The sequence below is a fragment of the Microcaecilia unicolor genome, chromosome 9 (assembly GCF_901765095.1).
Source record: "Microcaecilia unicolor chromosome 9, aMicUni1.1, whole genome shotgun sequence".
In the NCBI taxonomy this organism is placed as follows: Eukaryota; Metazoa; Chordata; class Amphibia; order Gymnophiona; family Siphonopidae; genus Microcaecilia; species Microcaecilia unicolor.
In genome coordinates, this window is record NC_044039.1 from 87,033,789 (window position 1) to 87,055,458 (window position 21,670).

General features: G+C 44.7%; 1 protein-coding gene across 4 annotated transcripts in view; it reads right to left on the bottom strand.

The window, feature by feature from the left end:
- The window catches only part of STK38L (serine/threonine kinase 38 like), a 228,088-nt gene that overhangs the window by 99,806 nt on the left and 106,612 nt on the right, over nt 1-21,670 (bottom strand). For all 4 annotated transcript variants that reach the window (XM_030214536.1, XM_030214537.1, XM_030214538.1 and 1 more), the window contains exon 6: nt 9,202-9,325. In XM_030214536.1, the coding sequence (XP_030070396.1) occupies nt 9,202-9,325 (124 nt within the window). The remainder of the gene's footprint in view (nt 1-9,201; nt 9,326-21,670) is intronic.

Below are 21,670 nucleotides of genomic sequence, written 5' to 3' on the forward strand. Positions count from 1 at the left end.
TATGATAGAGGTCTATAAAATAATGAGTGGAGTTGAACGGGTAGATGTGAAGCGTCTGTTTATGCTTTCCAAAAATACTAGGACTAGGAGGCATGCGATGAAGCTACAATGTAGTAAATTTAAAACGAATCAGAGAAATTTTTTCTTCACTCAATGTGTAATTAAACTCTGGAATTCGTTGCCAGAGAATGTGGTAAAGGTGGTTAGCTTAGCGGAGTTTAAAAAAGGTTTGGATGGCTTCCTAAAGAAGAAGTCCATACACCATTATTAAATGGGGAAAATCCACTATTTCTGGGATAAGCAGTATAGAATGTTTTGCACTTTTTTGGGATCTTGCCAGGTATTTGTGACCTGGATTGACCACTGTTGGAAACAGGATGCTGGGCTTGATGGACCTTTGGTCTTTCCCAGTATGGCAATACTTATGTACTTATATAGAAATACTTCTCATTCCATGTGCTTGATCCTAGATTCTGGCTGAACTCCAGAGTCTCAATACATGAATGATATGATTATGTGCAGAAGGCAGCTTTAGACTTTTTAGCAACTGGGTAACATTTGTAGGAAAGGGAGGACTGTCCTATTCAGAAAAGGATGGGCTCAACCAGGTTGGAATAAGGGTGCTGGCATTAGCATTTAAAAACAAGAAAGAACATTTTAAACAGCAGAGGTTAACAGAAGATGAAGTAGTAGAAGTGTATTTTAAAACTGAGCTGACAGACAAAATGATTCTAATTTACCCCTATCAACTGCTAGACAGATGTGAATACAAAACAAAAACAAATTTTGAATCACCTGTATGCAAAAACCAGAAGTCTAAAAAAGGACTAGAGAGTTACAATACCAAACATCTCATCAGGATAAGCTACAAAGGTTTCTAGATGCCATAAATAACAGCTTATATCAGAACACAACAAAAGTCATGCCAAGCCAGGGCAAGGTTCACAGAGTCCAGCATCCTCTCTTAGACCACAGTCATTCTGGTCATAATTATCTGGAGATCCCAAAAAGTAGATCTATTTCTCATAGTTTATTTCCAGGGATAAGTGATGGCTCTCCTAATTCTATCTAATAATTATTTTATAGACTTTTCCTCAAGGATCTTCTCTAAACCTCCTCTGAATCCCACTTTGCAGGCTACCTTGACAACATCCTCCAGCAACAGATTCCACAGCTTAATTATGCTACATATTAGTTACATAAGCACGCAAATACAGGATGACTACTGGTGAATTTAGCTAGAAATAGGAAGGACCTTAGAATACTGCAACTGCGGGATGAATGGAGGCACACGGTGCGACTGGATAAGGAAATTAACAGGATTATTCATGCCATTTTTGCTGGGTTATATTATCCTCTTATTTGGCTAGAATGGATCCACCCAGTATGTTGGAAGAACAGAGATCATGTTAAAAGTTCCCATCATGGAGAATGAAGTGCAATAAAAAAAAAGCCTATGTCTACACATAGCATTTCAATTATCTACTACATGCCCAAGTGCCCACTATTCCAAGTCAATGGGATTCTTATTGACTACTATATACCCAGAAAGAGGGTCCAATGCAGTTTACAAAATGATAAATAGCATAACATACAAATCCATCAGTATTATTACTTCAGCCACTTAGAGCCATTTGACTAGAACTGGCAAAAAAAACTCCATCACCCATGGAACTTTTTGTTTTTTTTAAATCGGTTTTACATTGGCTACCCTCCAGGTACTACGGATGATTTTAATGACAGGTTACAGATCACCAACAGTAGATCAGCAATTTCATATTTGAGTTCTTTCAGAAACCTAGGTGCATGTCATCCAGTCCAGGTGATTTATTATTTGTCAATTTGTCTCCATACATCTTCCAGGTTCACCGTGATTTCTTTGAGTTCCTCCACAAAGTCACCTTTGAAAACCATTTCAACATCTTCTTCTGTAAAGTACGAAGCAAAGAATTCATTCAGTCTCTCTGTTATGGCCTTGTCTTCCCCGAGTGCCCCTTTATGCCAATGGTCCCATGGATGCCCTCGCAGGCTTTCTGCTTTTGATGTACCTGAAAATGTTACCGGAGTATCTGCTTCTACAGCAAGTTTCTCTTCACATTCTCTTTTAGATTTCTTTATCAATGCTTTGCAGCTAACTTGCCAGCGCTTCTGTTGCTTCTTACTTTTTTCATTCAGGTACTTTTTCCCATTCTTTGAAGGATGTTCTTTTGGCTCTAATAGCCTCTTTCACTTCAACTTTTAACCGTGCTGGCTATTTGCTCTTCTTTCCACCTTTGTAAACACGTAGAATACATTTATTTATTTATTGCATTTGTATCCCACATTTTTGCGGGCTCAGTGTGGCTTACAATATGATATGAATAATGAAAATACAATTTGTTACAACTTGGCTATGGATTACATTGTGCAGAGTTATGGTCTGGGCTTCCAAGATGGTATTTTTAAACAATGCCCATGCCTGTTTAAAGTGGAGGAGTGGCCTAGTGGTTAGGGTGGTGGACTTTGGTCCTGGGGAACTGAGGAACTGAGTTTGATTCCCACTTCAGGCACAGGCAGCTCCTTGTGACTCTGGGCAAGTCATTTAACCCTCCATTGCCCCATGTAAGCCGCATTGAGCCTGCCATGAGTGGGAAAGTGCGGGGTACAAATGTAACAAAAAAGAAACCAAAAACCTTTGCAGCCAATCCTTTTAAACCATCTCCTCATTTTTCATAAGAACATAATACCATACTGGGTCAGACCAATGGTCCAGCTAGCCAGTATCCTGCTTCCAGAAGGCCAATCCAGGTCACACGTACCTGGCAGAAACCCAATTAGAAGCAACATTCCATGCTACCAATCCCGGGGCAAGCAGCAGTTTCCCCCCATGTCCCTCAAATTAAAAAAAAAAAAAAAGACTACAGACTTTTCCTCCAGGAACTTGTCCAAACCTTTTTAAAATCCAGATACTTTAACCGCTGTTACCACACACTACGACAGCGAGTTCCAGAGCTTAACTATTCTTTGACTGAAAAATATTTCCTCCTATTTGTTTTAAAAGTATTTCCATGTAATGTCATTGAATGTCCCCTGGTCTTTGTACTTTTTTAAAGAATGAAAAATCGATTCACTTCTACCTGTTCTACACCACTCAGGATTTTATGGACCTCAATCATATCCCCCCTCAGCAGTCTCTTTTCCCAGCAGACCCAACACCGTTTCCTCTCGTACTATGCCATGTACTCCACTAAAGACTAGATCTAAAATAGCTCCCCCTCTTGTTGGTTCCTGGACCAGTTGCTCCAAGAAGCAGTTACTTACTACATCTAGGAATTTTAACTCCCTAGCGATCCCTAATGGAACATTTATCTAGTCAATATTGGGGTAATTGAAATCACCGTTTGCAACAAAATTCTACTTTAATGTAACCCAGTATTGGAGGTGTACACTCACTAGTATTCATGAAACGTGGAGAAAAAAAAGACTTCCGAAACCATAAAGAGTACTCATTATGTAAGGACAACCCTTCAATTTTAGAGTACTCCTCTTCTTCAATCACTAGTCTTCACAAAACAAAAACTCCACTCTTCTTATTCATGCAATACATGCACATACACCTTCCACAATACTATATGGTAGAGGCTTATTTAAACTTTACACATCCGGTGAACCAATTTGTACTTAACTTGAATGCTGTTGCTGCTGTCAATCCACGCTGTCATCCACTGTCCTCTACAGCATACGATGCAAAGCCCAACAGGGGAACCCTGTTTCGCCACTATAGGGCTGTTTCAAGGGCTAAACACCACCATAGACAGCTGCATCCAATATGTCTCAACTTCACCGCACCAACTGCCTCAACTTGGCGTCCCACAAACCAGGCTGACTTCCCTCCTATATATACACGTCATTTCTTTCTTCCTTGACGTATATCATGACGACGTCATGCACAGCAAAACTTTATTGAAAGAAGGTCAAGTCACAAAAAGGCTTTCCACTCGATTGAAATATTCAATCCCTTAGGGATTACGGTTTGCAACACATATATCCATCTTTGTTCTGTCTTAATATTCTCCGCACATCTCCTCTGTGTTCTGACACCCAAATCTGCTCCAGAACCGCACATTGCAAATCGTCAAAATCATGCTGTTTCAAAAGGCAATGAGAAACCAAAGGCTCATACGTTTTCTTAGCTTGTATACAGTATCTATGTTCAATCAACCTCGTTTTTAACATCCTAGATGTCTGTCCCACGTAGTCTCCACGTTTCATGAATACTAGTGAGTGTACACCTCCAATACTGGGTTACATTAAAGTAGAATTTTGTTGCAAACGGTGATATTATTCTACTATTCCTTTTTGTGGTTCAGGGTAATTGAAATCACCCATTATTATATGGTTGCGCCAGGTTTCTTAATTTCTGTAAACACTTCTTCGTCTGTCTGTTGATTCTGTCCTGGCGGACCATAGTACATTCCTACCTGTATACTCCTTCCCTTCACACATGGAAATTTTATCCATAAGGATTCCACATTGTGTAGAATGTTTGTTTGACTCAATTCCCTCTTTAACATATAGTCCAACCCCTCCCCCCTCCAATTTGATCCACTCTCTCATTGAGATATAATTTGTACCCTGTTAACAGTGTTCCGCTGATTGTCCTCCTTCCGCCAGGTCTCCGAAATGCCTATTATATCTACCTCTGCATTTAGTGCTATATACTCTAACTTTCCCATCTTATTTTTAGGCTTCCAGCATTTGTATACAGACACTTCCAATTGTGTTTTTTTCTTTGCATCTACAAGCTTTTTAGAAGTTGAAGGAGATAATTTGCATCCTTTACTCTACTCTCCCCTTAAACACTCCTGGCTTTCTTTCACCATTATTGAAATCTCTCTATTGGGATTCCCTAAAGATCTTGTTTCAATAGTATCCTTCAAGGATACTCCACACCGAACCATGCGCTCCTGAACAAATGTCTGTTCCCCCCCCCCCCCCAATTCAAGTTTAAAAGCCGCTGTATCTCCTTTTTAAATGTTAGTGCCAGCAGCCTGGTTCCATCCTGGTTAAGGTGGAGTCCATTCTTTCGGAATTGGTTCCCCCTTTCCCAGAATATTGCTGAGTTCCTAACCAATCTAAATCCTTCATCTCTGCACCATCAACCATGCACAAAGATTTTGGAGTGCTAAATAATGTCTATGCCTCATGTAAACCTATGACCTTGGCAACAACTTTTGATTGTAGCTTTTTAAAATTAGATATTATAAGTAGGTTTGCTTTTTTTTTTTTTAGTTTCTTCCATCCAGTGAAGGCACATTTGATAACACTGATCATTACTGCAAGCAGCACCCAGTTTTGGATCAGACCCACCCAGAAGCACTACACCCCAGCCAATGAAAATTCAACATCCCCTCTCTCCCTTCCCTCTAACCTTCCGCATGTCCACAGTGCCTCTCTCCCCTCCCGCAGTTCTGACACTTCCATATCTTTCTTACCCTCCCCCTGCCACGGTGGCACTTGCATTTCTAATGCTATCATGCCGCCGTTCAGGAACTCCGCACCGTGCTTCGGGGCCTTCCCTCTACTGCGTCTCACCCACTGATGCAACTTCTTGTTTACACAAGCTGGGCGGGACATGGCAGAGAGAGAAGGCCTTGATGCAGCACGCAGGCCTGTATGGAGTTCCTGCTAGGCGGCGATGACAGCATGAAGTGTAAGTGCCGCAGCAGGGATGGGGGAAGGGTAGGGAAGATGCAGAAGTGGCAGTGCCGGAAATATGGGAGGGGAGAGAGGCGCTGGACATGCATGCATGTGGGCGTGAGGTTGGAGGGAAGGGAGAGAGGCACTGGGCATGAAAGGAGGTGCTGAAGGGAAGGGATAGAGATGTGGAACTGTGAGGTAAAGAAAGGAAAGGGAGAGGTGCTGGATATCTGGGAGGGAAGGGGGAGAGGTGCTGAATATGGCAGAGAGGGCTGGAGGGAAGGGGAAGAGATGTGGACCTGCAAGGGGGGCTGGAGCTAAGGGAGAGAGGTGCTGAAACTATGGGAAGGGGAGGGAAGGAAAAGGGATGCTGGACCAAGGAGATAAAGGGGGTCAAATGCTGAACCCACAGTGGGAGAAATAAACCAGATGCATAAGGGGGAGGGAAGAGAGGAGAAGAGGAACTGGTTAGGGTGGGGTCAAAGAGGAGAGGGTCAGATTGGTGTGGGGGGGGGGGGGGGGGGAGAAAGGGGACCTAGGGAGGTATAGAGTAACAGAAGGGAGATGATGGGCATTGGGTGGGAGCATGGGGACAGGGACACAGGTGAGATGTTGTATTGGGCTTGCACAAAGGAATGAATGACGGGTGGGGGAGGGAGATATGGGAAGAGAGATACAATGGACACTAGGGGGAGGGAGATATGGGAAGAGAGATACAATGGACACTAGGGGGAGGGAGATATGGGAAGAGACATACAATGGACACAGAGGTAAAATACCAGACAAGGGAGAGAATAGAAACACAGAAGGGAGATGCTGGGTATGGGTACATGAGTGCATCAAGGAATGATGGACGCAGGGATATGAACACAGGGGAGATGCTGGACAAGGAAATATAGGGACACAGAGATGGGAGATGGATGGTGGACATGGCCTGAGAAAAAATGTCAAACAGACAGGAAAGACAGCGGGAAGCAGAATCCAGACACCAAGACCAATATGATTTGAAAAATAAAATGACCAGACAACAAAAAGGTACAAAACAAATTATGCTCCCAAGTTCACAAAATCATTCATGGAGATGCACCAGCCTACATGTCACACCTGATAGACTTACCACCCAGGAATGCTAAAAAATCATCCCGCACATTCCTTAATCTGCACTTCCCCAATTGCAAAGGTCTCAAATACAAACTAATGCGTGCATCAAACTTTACCTACTTGAGCACACAGTTATGGAACGCATTGCCGCGCAACTTAAAAACGATTTACGAACTTCCGCAAACTACTGAAGACCTCTCTCTTTAATAAAGCATACCACAAAGATCAACAAATGTGAACATACACAACTCCTCCACATGTATTCAGAACTGTCTTACAATATCTACTTGTTATACTACTATTATGTTTTATCATTATCATGTTACCCAAGATCCTTTTGTTACACTAAATGTCTATTTTCTAATATATTTCCACCATTCATGATGTATTGTAAGCCACATTGAGTCTGCAAAGAGGTGGGAAAATGTGGGATACAAATGCAATAAATAAATAGTTTTTTTATTTTCTATTTTGTGATGAGAATGTCAAATTTGGCACATACATCTTGCCAGAGCTGGTGTTAGACATGGCTGGGGCTCAGGGCAGAAATCTGGGAGAAGACCCCAAAGCCCATTACCAAGCTGCACCTTCTTTAGCTTCTGGCAGGCTTAGGGCTCTCTCTGGCTACAGAGCCAAGCACAACTTCCCTAGTTGCACCTCCCCACAAACACCATCCCTATCATGTGCTATCTTCATATTTTGCACAGGAGGAAATGCCTTTCTTTCTTGTTTCTCCAGTGTTATACTACATGCAAAGTGCGGCTTCTTGGGGTTTCAGTTTAATTTATATTTATAGAATTTTTTGTTACTTATTTTGTATTTGGCATTTGTGCACTGTGTGTGTGATCCCGGGGTACTCTGTTACCATGAAGTTTCTATGTAGAATTCTATAATAATTTGGCTTGTTCAGTTTTCTCGAAAGAAGTATTGATATTTTAGGGCCCCACTGTAAAATTTAGGGCACTACCTTTTCATAGGTAGGATCCTTGTTTTGGAGGTTAGTGCTGGCATGGTAGATTTTCTCTAGATTCTGAGTGACTTTTTGTTTATAGTTTTTTTTTTTAATTACTTTATAATATGTCTATTATTAAGATTACCAAACTTTCTTTATATAGTGAGTTTTATGGGGAAATGTCCTTGCTCTGCATCCATGTTAGTGGAAGGCCAGGTTCTCTGGATGCAGACTGTATTTGGCTTCAATATCATGTGTGTGTTGGAGGACCGTGGCTCAATGGGGGCTGAAGAGGAGTGCAGTCTCTTGTACTTCCCTTAGCTCTCAATTAGTCACTGAAGCCTGCACTGCTACCCTCACTGAAGTATTTGGGAGTTAGGTAGATGTGGAGCATGGGGTGGGGTGGGGTGGGGTGGGGACAGAGCATGGATGCATCAGGTGACTGATTTTTTTTTCTCTTTCATAAAGTTGGCAAATCTAGTGCCCACCCATCCAACCAGTTGGCCAACCCAAAAATTGCCTTCTGGCTACGCCACTGCTGACGTTTCTAAAATTTACTCCTTCAAGTCCATGACTGCAAGCTTCCAGAAAAAGCTGGTATGTGGTTTCTAGCTGAAGCTGTTTGCTGCAAAAAAGTGGACTAAAGTAAGCAGAGACAGATCTACAATAGGGGAGGGGGAAGAAAGGGAGAAATCCCAGGTTTGTTGCAAATTAAGGTTCATAGTTTTTCTTCCAGTTGAGTAGATGGACCAGGGCCGTCGAGAGACTGAAGCAGGCCCAGGGCATGGTGGATCGCGGCTGCCGCCCTCCTCAGATCCCCCCAGATTGCTGCTGCAATTGAAATACCTTGTTGGCTGGTGGGGATCCCGAGAACCCGCCAGCAGAAGACGTCTTCCTCCAGCGCTGCTTTTCTACCAATTGCCTGCCCCTGCAGCTGCTTTTTCTCTCAGGGCATGCTCAGTTTCAAAACCTATCATGCGTACCTGAGAGGAAAAGCAGCCGCTCAGCTGGGCAGAAGCTGGAAGTGCTCCTCCGGGTCCTCCCCAGCCTCCAAGTGGGGCCTGACCGTGGCACTGGAGTTTTCTCTCTCCTGCTCCTGTAGGGACACAATCACTCGGGTCTCGTCAGGAGCAGGAGAGAGAGGGAGACCCTGGCCCCCCCCCCCCTCTCGGTGGCCCTGAGGTGGACCAAATAAGCAAAATGACATTGACAGGTGAAGAAATGAAATGTGCTCGGCACAACACAGCAACTTTATATATTTTAGTGTCCTTACACCTGACTTACTTGTAAACTCACTGCTGAGTGATAGTTTGAACTGAACAGATGTAACCATAGAACTGTGGTCTAAAATTGCCTAAACAATGATTTTTTTTTTCTTTACCTAAAGACTTTATACCACTAAAGCAAATTACAAACACTGGTAACTTTAATTATATTACATCATTTATATCCATCTGTTTTTGCCTTACCTCCAGGTAGGAACTCCATAATTAGGTAAAGATTACTCTTATCCTGAAAACTGTAAAACATCTTTACCACCCAGGCACCATCTGCTTCAACTAATATATCCCTTTCTGCTCGGATATGGGCCACCTATAGTTTGAAAACAAATAAAGGGACAAAAAAATTAGAATGCATTACCATTAGCCACCACTCTTAAGAGAACAAGAAACACATGCTATACAGAATAAGGTATGTATTAGAAAGGAAACAGGGTCAGCAGATTCTGGGCTTGTCCTTAGACTTGAAAGAACATGGCATAAAAATATCCCAATATCAAAACCTCCTGTCTCCAACAGTGGGGAAAAAGTAGGTGCTTAGAAGACATGTACAGTGATAGGAGAAAATAACCCCCCCACACACACACCCAATGCCCTTATTATTGCATATGTCTCACACTGATGGTTTCTGATCTGTAAATAAACATAATAGCAGACAAAAAGAACCTAAGTAAACACGTAACACAGTTTTAAAATTATTACTTTATTGTTTATCCATCATATCAGTATAAAAAAGTAACTACCCACACCACTTTTCGCAGCAATAACTGCAACCAGACGCTTCCTGTAATTTGACATCTATCTTTCATATTGCTGTTGAAAAACCTTAGCCCACTCTGCACAACTGTTTTAATTCAGACACATTCATAGGCTTTTGTGCCTTAACTGCTTGTTTTATATCTTGCCATAGCATCTCTACTGGGTTCAAGTCAGGACTGACTAGACCAATACAAAAATTTTATATTTTTTCTCTTCAGCCATTTAGATTTGGAGTTGCTTTTGTGCTTTGGATCATTGTCTTCTTGCATAACCCAATTACACTTCAACTTCAGCTCACAGACAGACAACCAGATATTCTTAAGATTATTCTGATATAGTGCTGAATTTAAGGTTCCTTCAATAATACAAGTTTTCCCAATCCTGAGGCAACAAAGCATCCCCATACTACCACCACCATGTCTGGATTTTGGTTCCAACCTTAAATATCCTGGAATATTATTCCAATGAGCTAACTAGAAATTTTTTTAAACAAAAATATTAGTCCAGTAACACTTAATGTAGAGTGACATACTGTATCCATTCAGACAAACCTGATGAGGAGACAACCAAAAGGTTCTGCTGAACAGATCTTAAAACCCAGAATGGCAAGTACGAAATCAAATATCTGAATAGGAAGACTGGTATACCAAAGTGAAGAATCTTAAGACTAAGGGGAGTTATGAGTGGTATCTAGTATGCCAGAAGGCATCCAGTGTTCTGTTTTTAAGAGGAGTTATTTTTGTAGCGCACTGTGGGAACATTTGGGGGAAATGTTGAGGCAGTGATTGTGTAAGCACCCTGGGTGAACTTGATAGATACGAGTATGACTTGACTGTATACTCTGGAGCACGAGTGTTATTTTGTCACAAAGACAGATTGCAAAGGAATTAGTGACCAACCTCCGGGATTGGTGCATTCATGGAATCAAATGAATGAACTGCTGCAAACAGAGGGAATGTCCGTGGATTGATAGAAGTGACTTTTGAAAGTTTGGGAGCCTTTTTTGGGACTCTGATCTAGCAAGTTTAGAGTGCATTAATAGTCTGGATGTGTAAAGCACTGGAAGTTCAGGATGGAGGGGGCTGGGGATTTTCTCTGCATTGTGGAATTAAAGGGATTTGTTTGTAGCTGTTGAGTTGAGCTATATTGTTTTTAATGCAGATTATAAAAATTCACCTTATGCTGTTATATGGCTTTGGAAATGAATAATGATCAGTCAAGTTAAAAGCAGCTGAGAGATCTAAAAATAAAAGCAACACTTATTCTGGTACAAACTGGTTTGAATATAGGAACTTAATACTGTAAGTTCTACTATTAGGTTTCAATTTACTGTTTTCACATTTACCTCATTTATTGTATTTATGTTTATTGTTATTTTACTATTGTTATGCTTTTAACAAAATTGTATGTTAAACTACATATATATATATATATATATATATATATATATATATATATATATATATATATATATATATACACACACACACAAACTAGTATAAAAGGCCCGTTTTGGTAGGCAATGAAACGGGCACTAGCAAGGTAATCCCTCCCTCCCTCCCCCCCCCCCCCCGCAGCATCCTTCCTGTCTCCCTTGCCCCCCCCCTGCAGCCACCCATCTGGTCTCAGGACCCCCCCTCCCCACCAACCCTCCTCTGCCCCTGCAGCCATGCATGTGCAGCGGCCCTCCTCTCTCTCCTGCTCCCCCTGCAGCCACCCATGTCCAGTGACTCTCCTCTCCCCCTGCCACCCCTGCAGCCACCCATGTCCAGCAACCCTCCTCTCCTTTCCCCTTGCCCCCCCTGTAGCCACCCATGTCCAGCGACCCACATTTCTCCCCTGCCCCCCCTGCAGCGTCCCTTCTGTCTCCCCTGCCCTCCCCTGCAGCCACCCATCTGGTCTCAGGACCCCCTCCCCACCTCCCTCTTCCCTGCCCCCCCCCCCCCCGCAGCCATAAATGTCCAGCGACCCTCCTCCCCCTCGGCGCATCACCCAAACCCCTACCCCCCCCCCAGCACATCACCCAAGCCCCTACCCCCCCCCCCCCCCCCGCAGCCGCCAATACTAATGCTGTACGGCCGCTGCTGCATCTCCTGTTGAGCAGCAGGGGCCGGTACAAAAAGAAAAAAGCCAAAAAAAGATTTTAAACCTGAAACACGGCTCCGTAGACAGCCATCTGGCATTGGCTGTCGTCACTGCAGTCGCTCCTCCTCTCCCCTCCACGTCACTGCCCCTGCAGGAAGACCCCAGAGGAGCGTAGCGATGTCAGAGGGGAGAGGAGGAGCGGCCGGACAGCGTTAGTATTGGCGGCTGCGGGTGGCGAGGGAGTTGATGTGCCCGAGAGGGGGGGTAGGGGCTTTGGTGATGCACCGGGGGGAGGGTCTTGGGTGATGCGTCGGGGGGGGGGGGGGGGGTAGGGGCTTGGGTGCTGCGCCGGGGAAGAGGGGCTTGGGTGTTGCGCCGAGGGGGGGGGGGGGACAGAGCTGATTGGTAGGCAGGGGGAGGAGCAGGGAAACATTACTCCTCCCCCTGCCTGGCTCACGGTTTTGCAGGGCAGGGGCTTGGGTGTTGCGCCGAGGGGGGGGGGCACTGACAGCTGTTTCCCTACTCCTCCCCTTGCCTTGGAATCAGCTGTCAGTGACATCACTGACATCAGTGCATTCTAAACTGCCTAGCAGACCACCTCTGAGGGAGCCACGGTACCAGGCACATTAGAACGTTGGAGGTGAGAATCTACTATAATAAAACTCACCCTCAACGTTCTGAAGTCACTCAGTCACTCACTGAAGGGTTCATGGATTCATGGTGGTGAAGCCATAACACTGACCATGTCTCTCTGCCCCGCCCTCGCATGACGGACCAATCAGAAAAAACACCCTCAACATTCTGAAACACAAAGGACCATCACAACACCGTTCCCAGGCAACACTAGGCAACGTAAGACGGACCAATCAGAGGAAACTACGTGACAATAAGGGAGGAGCATTCCCCGGCAGAATGGCTCATTATCTGTGCAGCAAGGAGAACACAGAACCACCGCTGGAACGAGAGAAAAATATTCCTGCTGTGGGTATGTGCAAAAATAGAACGGGGGGGGGGGGGGGGGGAGAGATTTTTAAATGCCTAATGCCAGTACTGAAGAGTGCCAGAGGGCCTATAGCACAGACTATATTTGGGATCGCTTGACATGGAGTCAGAGGAGCCGGAAAACAACGTGCCCGTCACCATCTGGGAGGTGGGCGAACAGGACAAGCTACGGCCCAGCTGGAAGGATTACCCGCGACCCAGCCAGCAGCAAACAGCGACCAAGGAAGGGGAAGGAGTACTCCTTCCCTGCCTAGGAATCGCTGACACCCCCTACAACCACATTTACATTTCACCAACAGAAAGACCCCCCTCCACAAACCTCCTTGACAGACAAAACCACACACACACAATACAACAGAAACACACCCTCAAAGCCACACACCAATCCAACCCACTTTGCCAGCACAGCACAGCCCCCAACCCCTAAGCAAAAAACAAAACAAAACAAAAAAAGACACACGTCAACAACCTGCACACACACCGCACCCTCACACCCATTTCATTGGTTTCGGAAAAGGGCCTTTTTTACTAGTTATATAATAATTAGGATATATATATAGGATAAGAGCAGTCTCAGTATTGTGAAATTTACAGAATCCAGTTTGATTGGTATGAAAGGTTAGTTTGTCCCAAAAAGTCAGATGCTATTTGTCTAACAAAAAAAAAAAAATTTCGCAAGCTAATTTTACATGACAGGCTTGTCCAAGGTCAGTCCTCCAGGGCTGTAAAACAGGCCCGTTTTTCACAATATCCCTCCCATGCATATTAGAGATATCCTGAATATAGAACTCGACCATATTCTGGTTTCAGATTCAGCACCAAAAACAGTATGAAATCTGGGTTTGGGTTTCACTCTTCCCCCATCCCACCATAGGCTCTCCCCGATACTACCTTAGGAAGGCCTGGTTGTCTAGTGGCATCTTCAGAGGCAGGAATAAACTGTACTCGTTCCTTCTCCTGTGCCGCTATTCCATCGCAATGGCTGCCATTTTGCAATTGAAATCAGCACTGGAAGGAGTGAGTCTCCTGCCTGTGCTGGTTCCAATCGCAAAATGGCTGCCGAGACCTCTCGCAGCTGTATCCCAAGGCTGTAGTGGGAAGTCTCAGCAGCCACTGTGATGGAATAGCAGCATTGGGAAGGACAAGAGGTGTTTGTTCCTGCCCCCGAAGATGCCACTAGACACTTGGCCTTCCCAAGATAGGCCTGGGGACAGCCTACGGGTGGGATGGGCTTGGCTCAGGAGGAGCACTCTTTTGGTCAGGTGTGGGGGAAGTTTTGTTTATGACTTCTGTTTCTGCCAAACCGAGTGGCCAATTTCTGTCTCAGATTTGTTCTGGCGGAAACCAAAGATCCTGTGTTCAGTCAAGTTCTATCTGAAAACCTGGCCTGTTTACAGCTCTTGAGGAATCATCTTGGACAAACAAGGGTATGAGCTGGATGTGGTCTACTTAGATTTCAGCAAAGCTGGCTCAAAAGGAAACAAACGAATAGTAGAGTGTCTCAGGGATCTATCCTTGAACCAATTCTGTTTGATATTTTCGTGAATGATATTGTTGAAGGGGTTATTTATTACATTTGTATCCCACATTTTCCCACCTATTTGCAGGCTCAATGTGGCTTACATAGTACTGCAGGCGTTCGCCAAGCCAGTAAGGAACAAATACAAAGTGGTATTATGGTAGAATAAGGTTCATGTGTTAGACATGTTTGGGAAACGTAGAGAGGAAGAGTTGCATTAAGTCAATTACTAGCTTTAGTTAATTGTGTAGCAGGGTTCAGGCATTTGGGTTATGTCACTAGGGTATGACTTTTTGAATAGGTTGATATTTTAGTGATTTTCTGAAGTTTACATGGCCGTATGTTGTTTTCACAGCTTTTGGTAGTGCGTTCCACAGTTGTGTGCTTATGTAGGAAAAGCTGGTTGCATATGTTGATTTGTATTTGAGTCCTTTGCAGCTTGGGTAGTGAAGATTTAAGTATGTTCGTGTTGATCCGAATGAGTTTCTGGTTGGTAGGTCTATGAGTTCCGTCATGTATCCCGAGGCTTCGCCGTAGATAATTTTGTGAACCATGGTGCAGATTTTGAGGCGATACGTTCTTTGATTGGGAGCCAGTGCAGTTTTTCTCGGAGGAGTTTGGCGTTTTCGAAACGTGTTTTTCCAAATATAAGCCTGGCTCCCATGTTTTGGGCGGTCTGTAGTTTCTTTATGAGTTGTTCTTTGCATCCTGCATAAATGCTGTTGCAGTAGTAGTGAAATTGATTGTATCAGGTTGCAAAATATTTCTCGTGGGAAGAATGGTTTCACGCTTTTGAGTTTCCGCATTGAATGGAACATTTTCTTTGTTGTAGTTTTCACTTGGCTCTCTAGGGTAAGGTTTCGGTCGATTGTTACGCCAAGGAGTTTCAGGCTGAGCTAGGGACGGTGTGGTCTGGGGTGATTATATTTATGGGTTTGTTTGCGTTGTATTGGGATGAGAGGATGAGAGTGTTTTTTCCGTATTGAGTTTTAATTGAAATGCACTTGCCCATGAGTCCATGATGTTCAAATTTAGATTTATTTTGTTGGTTATTTTTGTCGGATCGTGTGTGTAAGGAATGTATATTGTGACATCGTCGGCATAGATGAAAGGGTTAAGGCCTTGGTTTGCTAAGGATTTGGCAAGTGGAGTCATCATTAAGTTGAAGAGGATCGGTGATAGTGGTGATCCTTGAGGTACTCCGCAGTCTGCTTTCCACGGTGACGATATGTTTGTATTTGATTTCACTTGATATGTTCTTGTGGTTAGAAAACCTTTGATCCAACTAATTATTTTTCCACTAATCCCGTAATAATCCAGAAGTCTTAGTAATATATTGTGGTTTACCATGTTGAATGCACTAGACATGTCGAATTGGAAAAGTATGCTTTTTCCTGTTGCTATTTCCTGCTTGAATTTGGCTAGGCCAGTAATTAATACTGTTTCAGTGCTGTGGAGGGGTCAAAATCCTGATTGTGACATGTAGTATTGAGAATTTGTTTATGTAATCAGTGAGTTGTTTGGTTACCATACTTTCCCATCAGTTTGACTACCAGTGGGATAGATGCTAGTGGGCGGTAGTTTGAGATTTCGTTTATTTTCTTATTGGTGTGAGTAGGATATTGCCATTTTCCTTAGGGAAGAGACCTCATTGAAAAGCATGTGGTTTAGGTGGGATGTGAGATCGGCTATGAAGCAGTGGGGAGCGGATTTTTATAGGTAGCTGGGGCAGGTGTCCAATTTACAGTGAGTGTCTGAGAACCTATTAATCGCCTGGGTAACTGTTTCGACAGTGAGGAGGGCAAAGTTTGACCAGGTTCGGTCTGTTGGGTATTCTACAGGGGTTGGATCCATACCACTGATGAAGTATTCGATATTAGTGGTGTCCTGAGGTAACATGTTGCGAAGGTTTGCAATTGTTTCATAGAAGTATTTGGTAAGTTTGTCTGCATTGGTTGTGGTGACCAAGGTTATGTCTAGTAATTTGTTCACGTGTTTGTATAGTTTCTTCGCGTCTTTGTAATCTGGCCCTATTTTAGATTTATAGTATGACCTTTTGGTCTGTCTTATTGCATATTTATATTTTCTTTGTATTTGTTTCCAGTCGTTGAGTGAGTGTTCATCTTTTGATTTTTTCCATGCTCGTTCGAGTTTTCTGGATTGTGTCTTTACATTTTTCAGTTCATCATTGAACCATGGTATTGAGTTATGTCTTTGTGAGGTTCTTGTTCGTAAGGGTGCTATTTCGTCAAGTATGCTATTGCATCTTTTATCCCATTCTGAGAGGTAGTGTATGGAGTCCGTTTGTGCTGTCCATTCGTTATTGTATATCTGTTGCCAAAATGTTTTTGGGTCAATTTGGCCTCTTGTGCTGTAAAGTTGTGTGTTCTTGTATACTACTACTACTTATTTCTATAGCGCTACAAGGCATACGCAACGCTGTACACCATACACAAAAGACAGTCCCTGCTCAAAGAACTTACAATCTAGATAAGACAGGCAGACAGACAGAACAATTAAGGGTAAGGGAATAAAGAGGTGAGGAAAAAGGACAGGACAGGTGATCAGTGGTTAGGAGTCAAAAGCAGTGGTAAAGAGGTGGGCTTTAAGTTTAGACTTGAAAACGGCCAAAGAGGGGGCTAGAAGTATAGGCTCGGGAAGTTTATTCCAGGCGTGAGGTGCAGCAAGATAAAAGGAACGGAGTCTGGAATTAGCAGTAGAGGAGAAGGGGACGGATAAGAGATTTGTCAACAGAACGAAGTACTCGAGGGGGGGCTTAGGGAGAGACAAGAGTGAAAAGGTACTGGGGAGCAGTAGAGTGAATGCACTTGTAGGTCAATAAGAGAAGTTTGAATTGAATGCAGAAATGGATAGGGAGCCAGTGAAGTGACTTAAGGAGAGGGCTAATGTGAGCATAGCGACTTTGGTGGGAAATGAGTCGCGCAGCAGAGTTTTGGACTGATTGAAGAGGAGAGAGATGGCCAAGAGGGAGGCCGGTGAGAAGATGAGAGGTGATAAGAGTGTGGATAAGGGTTCTGGTAGAGTGCTCAGAGATGAAGGGACAGATTTTGCTGATGTTATAGAGAAAGAAACGACAGGTTTTGGCAATCTGCTGAATGTGAGCAGAGAAGGAGAGAGAGGAGTCAAAGATGACCCCAAGGTTACAAGCAGATGAGACAGGGAGAATGAGAGTGCCCATCCACAGAGATAGAAAAAAGGGGGGGAGAGGTGAGGTAGGTTTAGGGGGGAAAGATGATAAGCTTGGTTTTGGCCATGTTAAGCTTCAGATGATGTTCAGACATCCAGGTAGTGATATCAGATAGGCAGGCTGAAACTTTGGTTTGGGTGCTGGTTGAGATTTCGGGGGTAGAGAGGTAGATTTGGGCAGTGCATTTTGTCTAGCAAAAAATGTGCTGGTACTGAAATACCAGGCCACTCTTCAGGGGTTGAGTGATCATTGAGGGACTCACCCCACAATAGCCAGGACCCCTGCAACCAGTCATAGAATCTATGACAAGGCAGAATTTGTATGTAGAACCTGAGCTCTTTCATTCAAATATGAGAACCATGGGTCAAGTTTAGCAGACAGTGGAAAAGGTGCCGGTACTGAGTACCCCCAAGTACCCCCTCAATAAAAGCCCTGGATTTGGGAGTCATTAGCATAGAGATGGTATTGAAAGCCATGGGATGATATCAGAGAGCCAAGGGAAGAAGTGTAGAAGGAGAACAGGAGAGGACCAAGAACAGAACCCTGAGGTACACCGATTGGTAGAGGGATAGAAGTGGAAGAGGATCCACTCTACCAGAGTGTACACTAAAGGTGCAAAGTGAGAGGTAGGAGGAGAACTAGGAAAGAACAGAGCCCTGGAATCCAAATGAAGACAGCGCATCAAGGAGCAGGCTTTGATCAACAGTGTCAAAAGCGGCGGATAGATCAAGAAGGATGAGGATAGAATAGAGACCTTTGGATTTGGCCAGGAACAGTTGTTGGAAGCTTTTGTAAGCGCTGTTTCAGTTGAATGAAGAGGGCGAAAGCCGGATTGGAGTGGGTCAAGAACAGCGGCGATGAACGGCTCGTTCAAGTAACTTGGAAAGGAAAGGGAGGAGGGAGATGGGTCGATAGTTGGAAGGACAGGTAGGGTCAAGTGAAGGCTTCTTCAGGAGCGGTGTGACCATAGCACATTTGAAGACATCAGGAACGGTCTCAGTGGAGAGAGAGAGATTGAGGATACGACAGATAAAAGGGGTGAGAGTAGAAGAGATGGTGTTAAGAAGTTGGGTAGGAATGGGATCAGAGGAACAGGTAGTTCGTTTTGAGGAGGAGAGAAGATGTGATGTTTCTTCATCAGTGACTTCAGGAAAGGAGGAAAAGGATGGAGGAGTTAAGGAAATAGGGGAATGGACAAGGGGAGGGATAAGGGGAGGGAGAGGTGGGGGTGGCTTGGTACAGAATTCGAGGTTTATCTTCTGAACCTTGTCGTAGAAAAAAACTCAGCTAGGGTCTGAGGAGATAGTGAGGGGGGAATTGGGGGTGGAGGCACCTTGAGGAGAGACTTTAGTGTGTCAAAGAGAAGTCGAGGGTTTGAGCCGAGAGAATTAGTCAGCTGGATGTAGCAGTCCTGTTTTGCATGCAAGAGAGCAGACTGGAAGGAGGTCAACGAACTTGAAGTGTGTGAAGTCAGCAAGGGCACGAGATTTCAGCCAGAGGCGTTCGGCGGATCGGGTACAGGAACGTAGGTAGCGGATTTTGGTGGTCAGCCAGGGCTGGGATTTGGTATGTCTTATAGGACAGGGTATGAGAGGTGCAAGAGTGTCTAAGGCAGAGGATAGAATAGCATTGTAGGAAGAGACGGCGTCACTGATAGATTTGGATGGTGCAGTGGTAGAGAAGAGGTTAGAGACATTGGAGGATAGGGTAGTAGGGTCAATGGCCTGGGGATTCCTAGATAAATTGGTCAAGATTGGACGGGAGGAAGTCTAAGTGTGAAAGTGATTAGATGATGGTCAGACAGGGGAAGAATGGAGGTAAAGGAATTGGAGGGAGAGCAGTTATAGGAGAAGACAAGATCAAGACAGTGACCATTCTGGTGGGTAGGGGAAGTGGAACACAGTTGAAGATTGAAAGAGGATGTTAAGGTGAGGAACTGGGAGACTAAGAGTTGGAGGGATCATTAGCATGAATGTTAAAGTCGCCGAGGATGAGGGAGAGGGAGGAAGGATCATGAAAGAAGGAAAGCCAAGCGTCAAAGTCGCTGAGAAACGATGAGAGAGATTTATCAGGGGGACGATAACTGCTATTCGAAGAGGCAAAGGAGTGAATAGGCGGATAGAGTGGACTTCCAAGGAAGAAAAACAGAGAGACTGAGGTGGCAGAAGAGATTGAAATTTGGAAGAGGGTGAGAGTAATAGAACACCACCACCACCGCGGCCAATAGGGCAAGGAGTATGGGAACAGAGATAGCCACCAGGGCAAAATGCAGCGACTGAAGCAGAGTCATCAGGGTAGAGCCAAGTTTCAGTTATAGCGAACAGATGGAGGCTACGAGTGATAAAAAGGTCCTGGATATAGGGAAGTTTGTTGCAGACGGAACGGGCATTCCGCAGGGCGCATGAGAAGGAAAGAGAAGGGGAGGAGGAGAAGGACAGAGATGAGATTGGAGAGGTCACGGTGCGACCTGCACAAATAGGATGAGGGTTGGGGGGGGGGGGGGGGGGGGAACCAGGATTGGGATTGATGTCTCCAGCACAGAGAAGAAGAAGGAGTAAGAGTGTACGGAGAAGGATAGCAGAAGAGTGGCGACGAAGGCGAGATGAGTTCAGATAGAATGGGGAAGGTGAGATGGAAGGGATTAAGTGTTGAGGGCAGAAAACAAGGAGGGAGGAAGAGGACACGAGAGATGGTGAGGTAATATAATGAACGACAGGGTAATGTATAATTGTGCTGCATAGTGGTTTCGGCTGGAGGAGTAGATTGGGAACGGACAGTACTAGGAGGAGAATGTGAAATGGAGCCATATGTATAGACTCAGGCAGACCTAGACATTAGCTAACAGTCACAAAGGTGAGACAGCTGGAGCTGAGGTTGAGGGCTGGAACAAGGAGTTGAGGTTACAGGACTGGTGTTTAAACTGCAGGCTGGAGCAGATGATGTAGGTAGGAGCAGAGGTTGCAGGACTGGAGTTAGGCTGGAGCAGGCTGAAGTAGATAATGTAGGTTGTGGCAGAGGATGCAAGACTGGAGTTTAGGATGGAGCAAGCTCAAGTAGATGATGTAGGTCGTGGCAGAGGATGCAGGACTGGAGTTTAGGCTGGAGCTGACTGAAGCAGACGACGCAGGCTGCAGCACGTTAGTGGCAGGGTGGTGGGAGTATAGTCAAACTATCAGGGTTCGGACATATGGAGACGGCAAAGGGTCATTCGCCTAGGTCTGTGATATAAGGTGAGATCTCAGCTGTTGTGAGCTCGGCTGGGCAGTGCTAGGCCCAATAGATTAGATGCTGGAATCGGTTAACGAGGATGGTCGACGTACACAGAACTATCTTGGTTGAGGCCAAGAGTTTAATGGTTTCAGGAGGTCTCAGGTGGTTACAAGTAGTCCAATTTTAGTCAAATTTCATCTAGGTCACAAGTAGTTCGATTTCAGTCAGATATCAGTCATATTTCGGCAAGGGTCCTGGGAGCTGTGTGCCCACGTGTCTGTCTAGACGGCAGTCAACTTAATTCACTCTGACAGCGATATTCGGTTGGGAGCAGCAAGGGTCTAGCAACCGTCTACGGCCGCCATTAAAGTGGTCGTGGCATTTTGGTTGACGAGTTGCAGTCAGTTCAGGTAGGCCAGATAACAATCAGCAATCGGTGGCGCGGTCAGCAATCGTTGTTCCTTGTCGACGTCGGAGGCTGGGTAAATCAAGCTGTTGTCATTTAGGCCGCCACCGACGAGGTCGTGGGGAATCACTCGCTACAGATCTTCCGCGGCGCTCCGTCAGCGATATTCGGCTGGGAGCTGTACAGATCCAGCAACAGTCCACGATAGTATATGGTGGGAACGCTTCTTCTGCCATTGTAGGGATAGGTTTAATTTGTAGTGGTCGGTCCATGGTGTTTCTGTCCATGTGATATCTTTTATTATTAGGTTCTGGTCTGTGGATAGTTTGTGTGAGATGAGGTCAAGTGTATGTCCTTTGCTTGTGTATGTGGCCATTTGAGATCCCATAGGTGGAGGAATTCCCTACATTCACGTGCATTGGTAGAGTTTGGGTCTTCTAGGTGACGGTTAATACCTCCTAGTACTAGT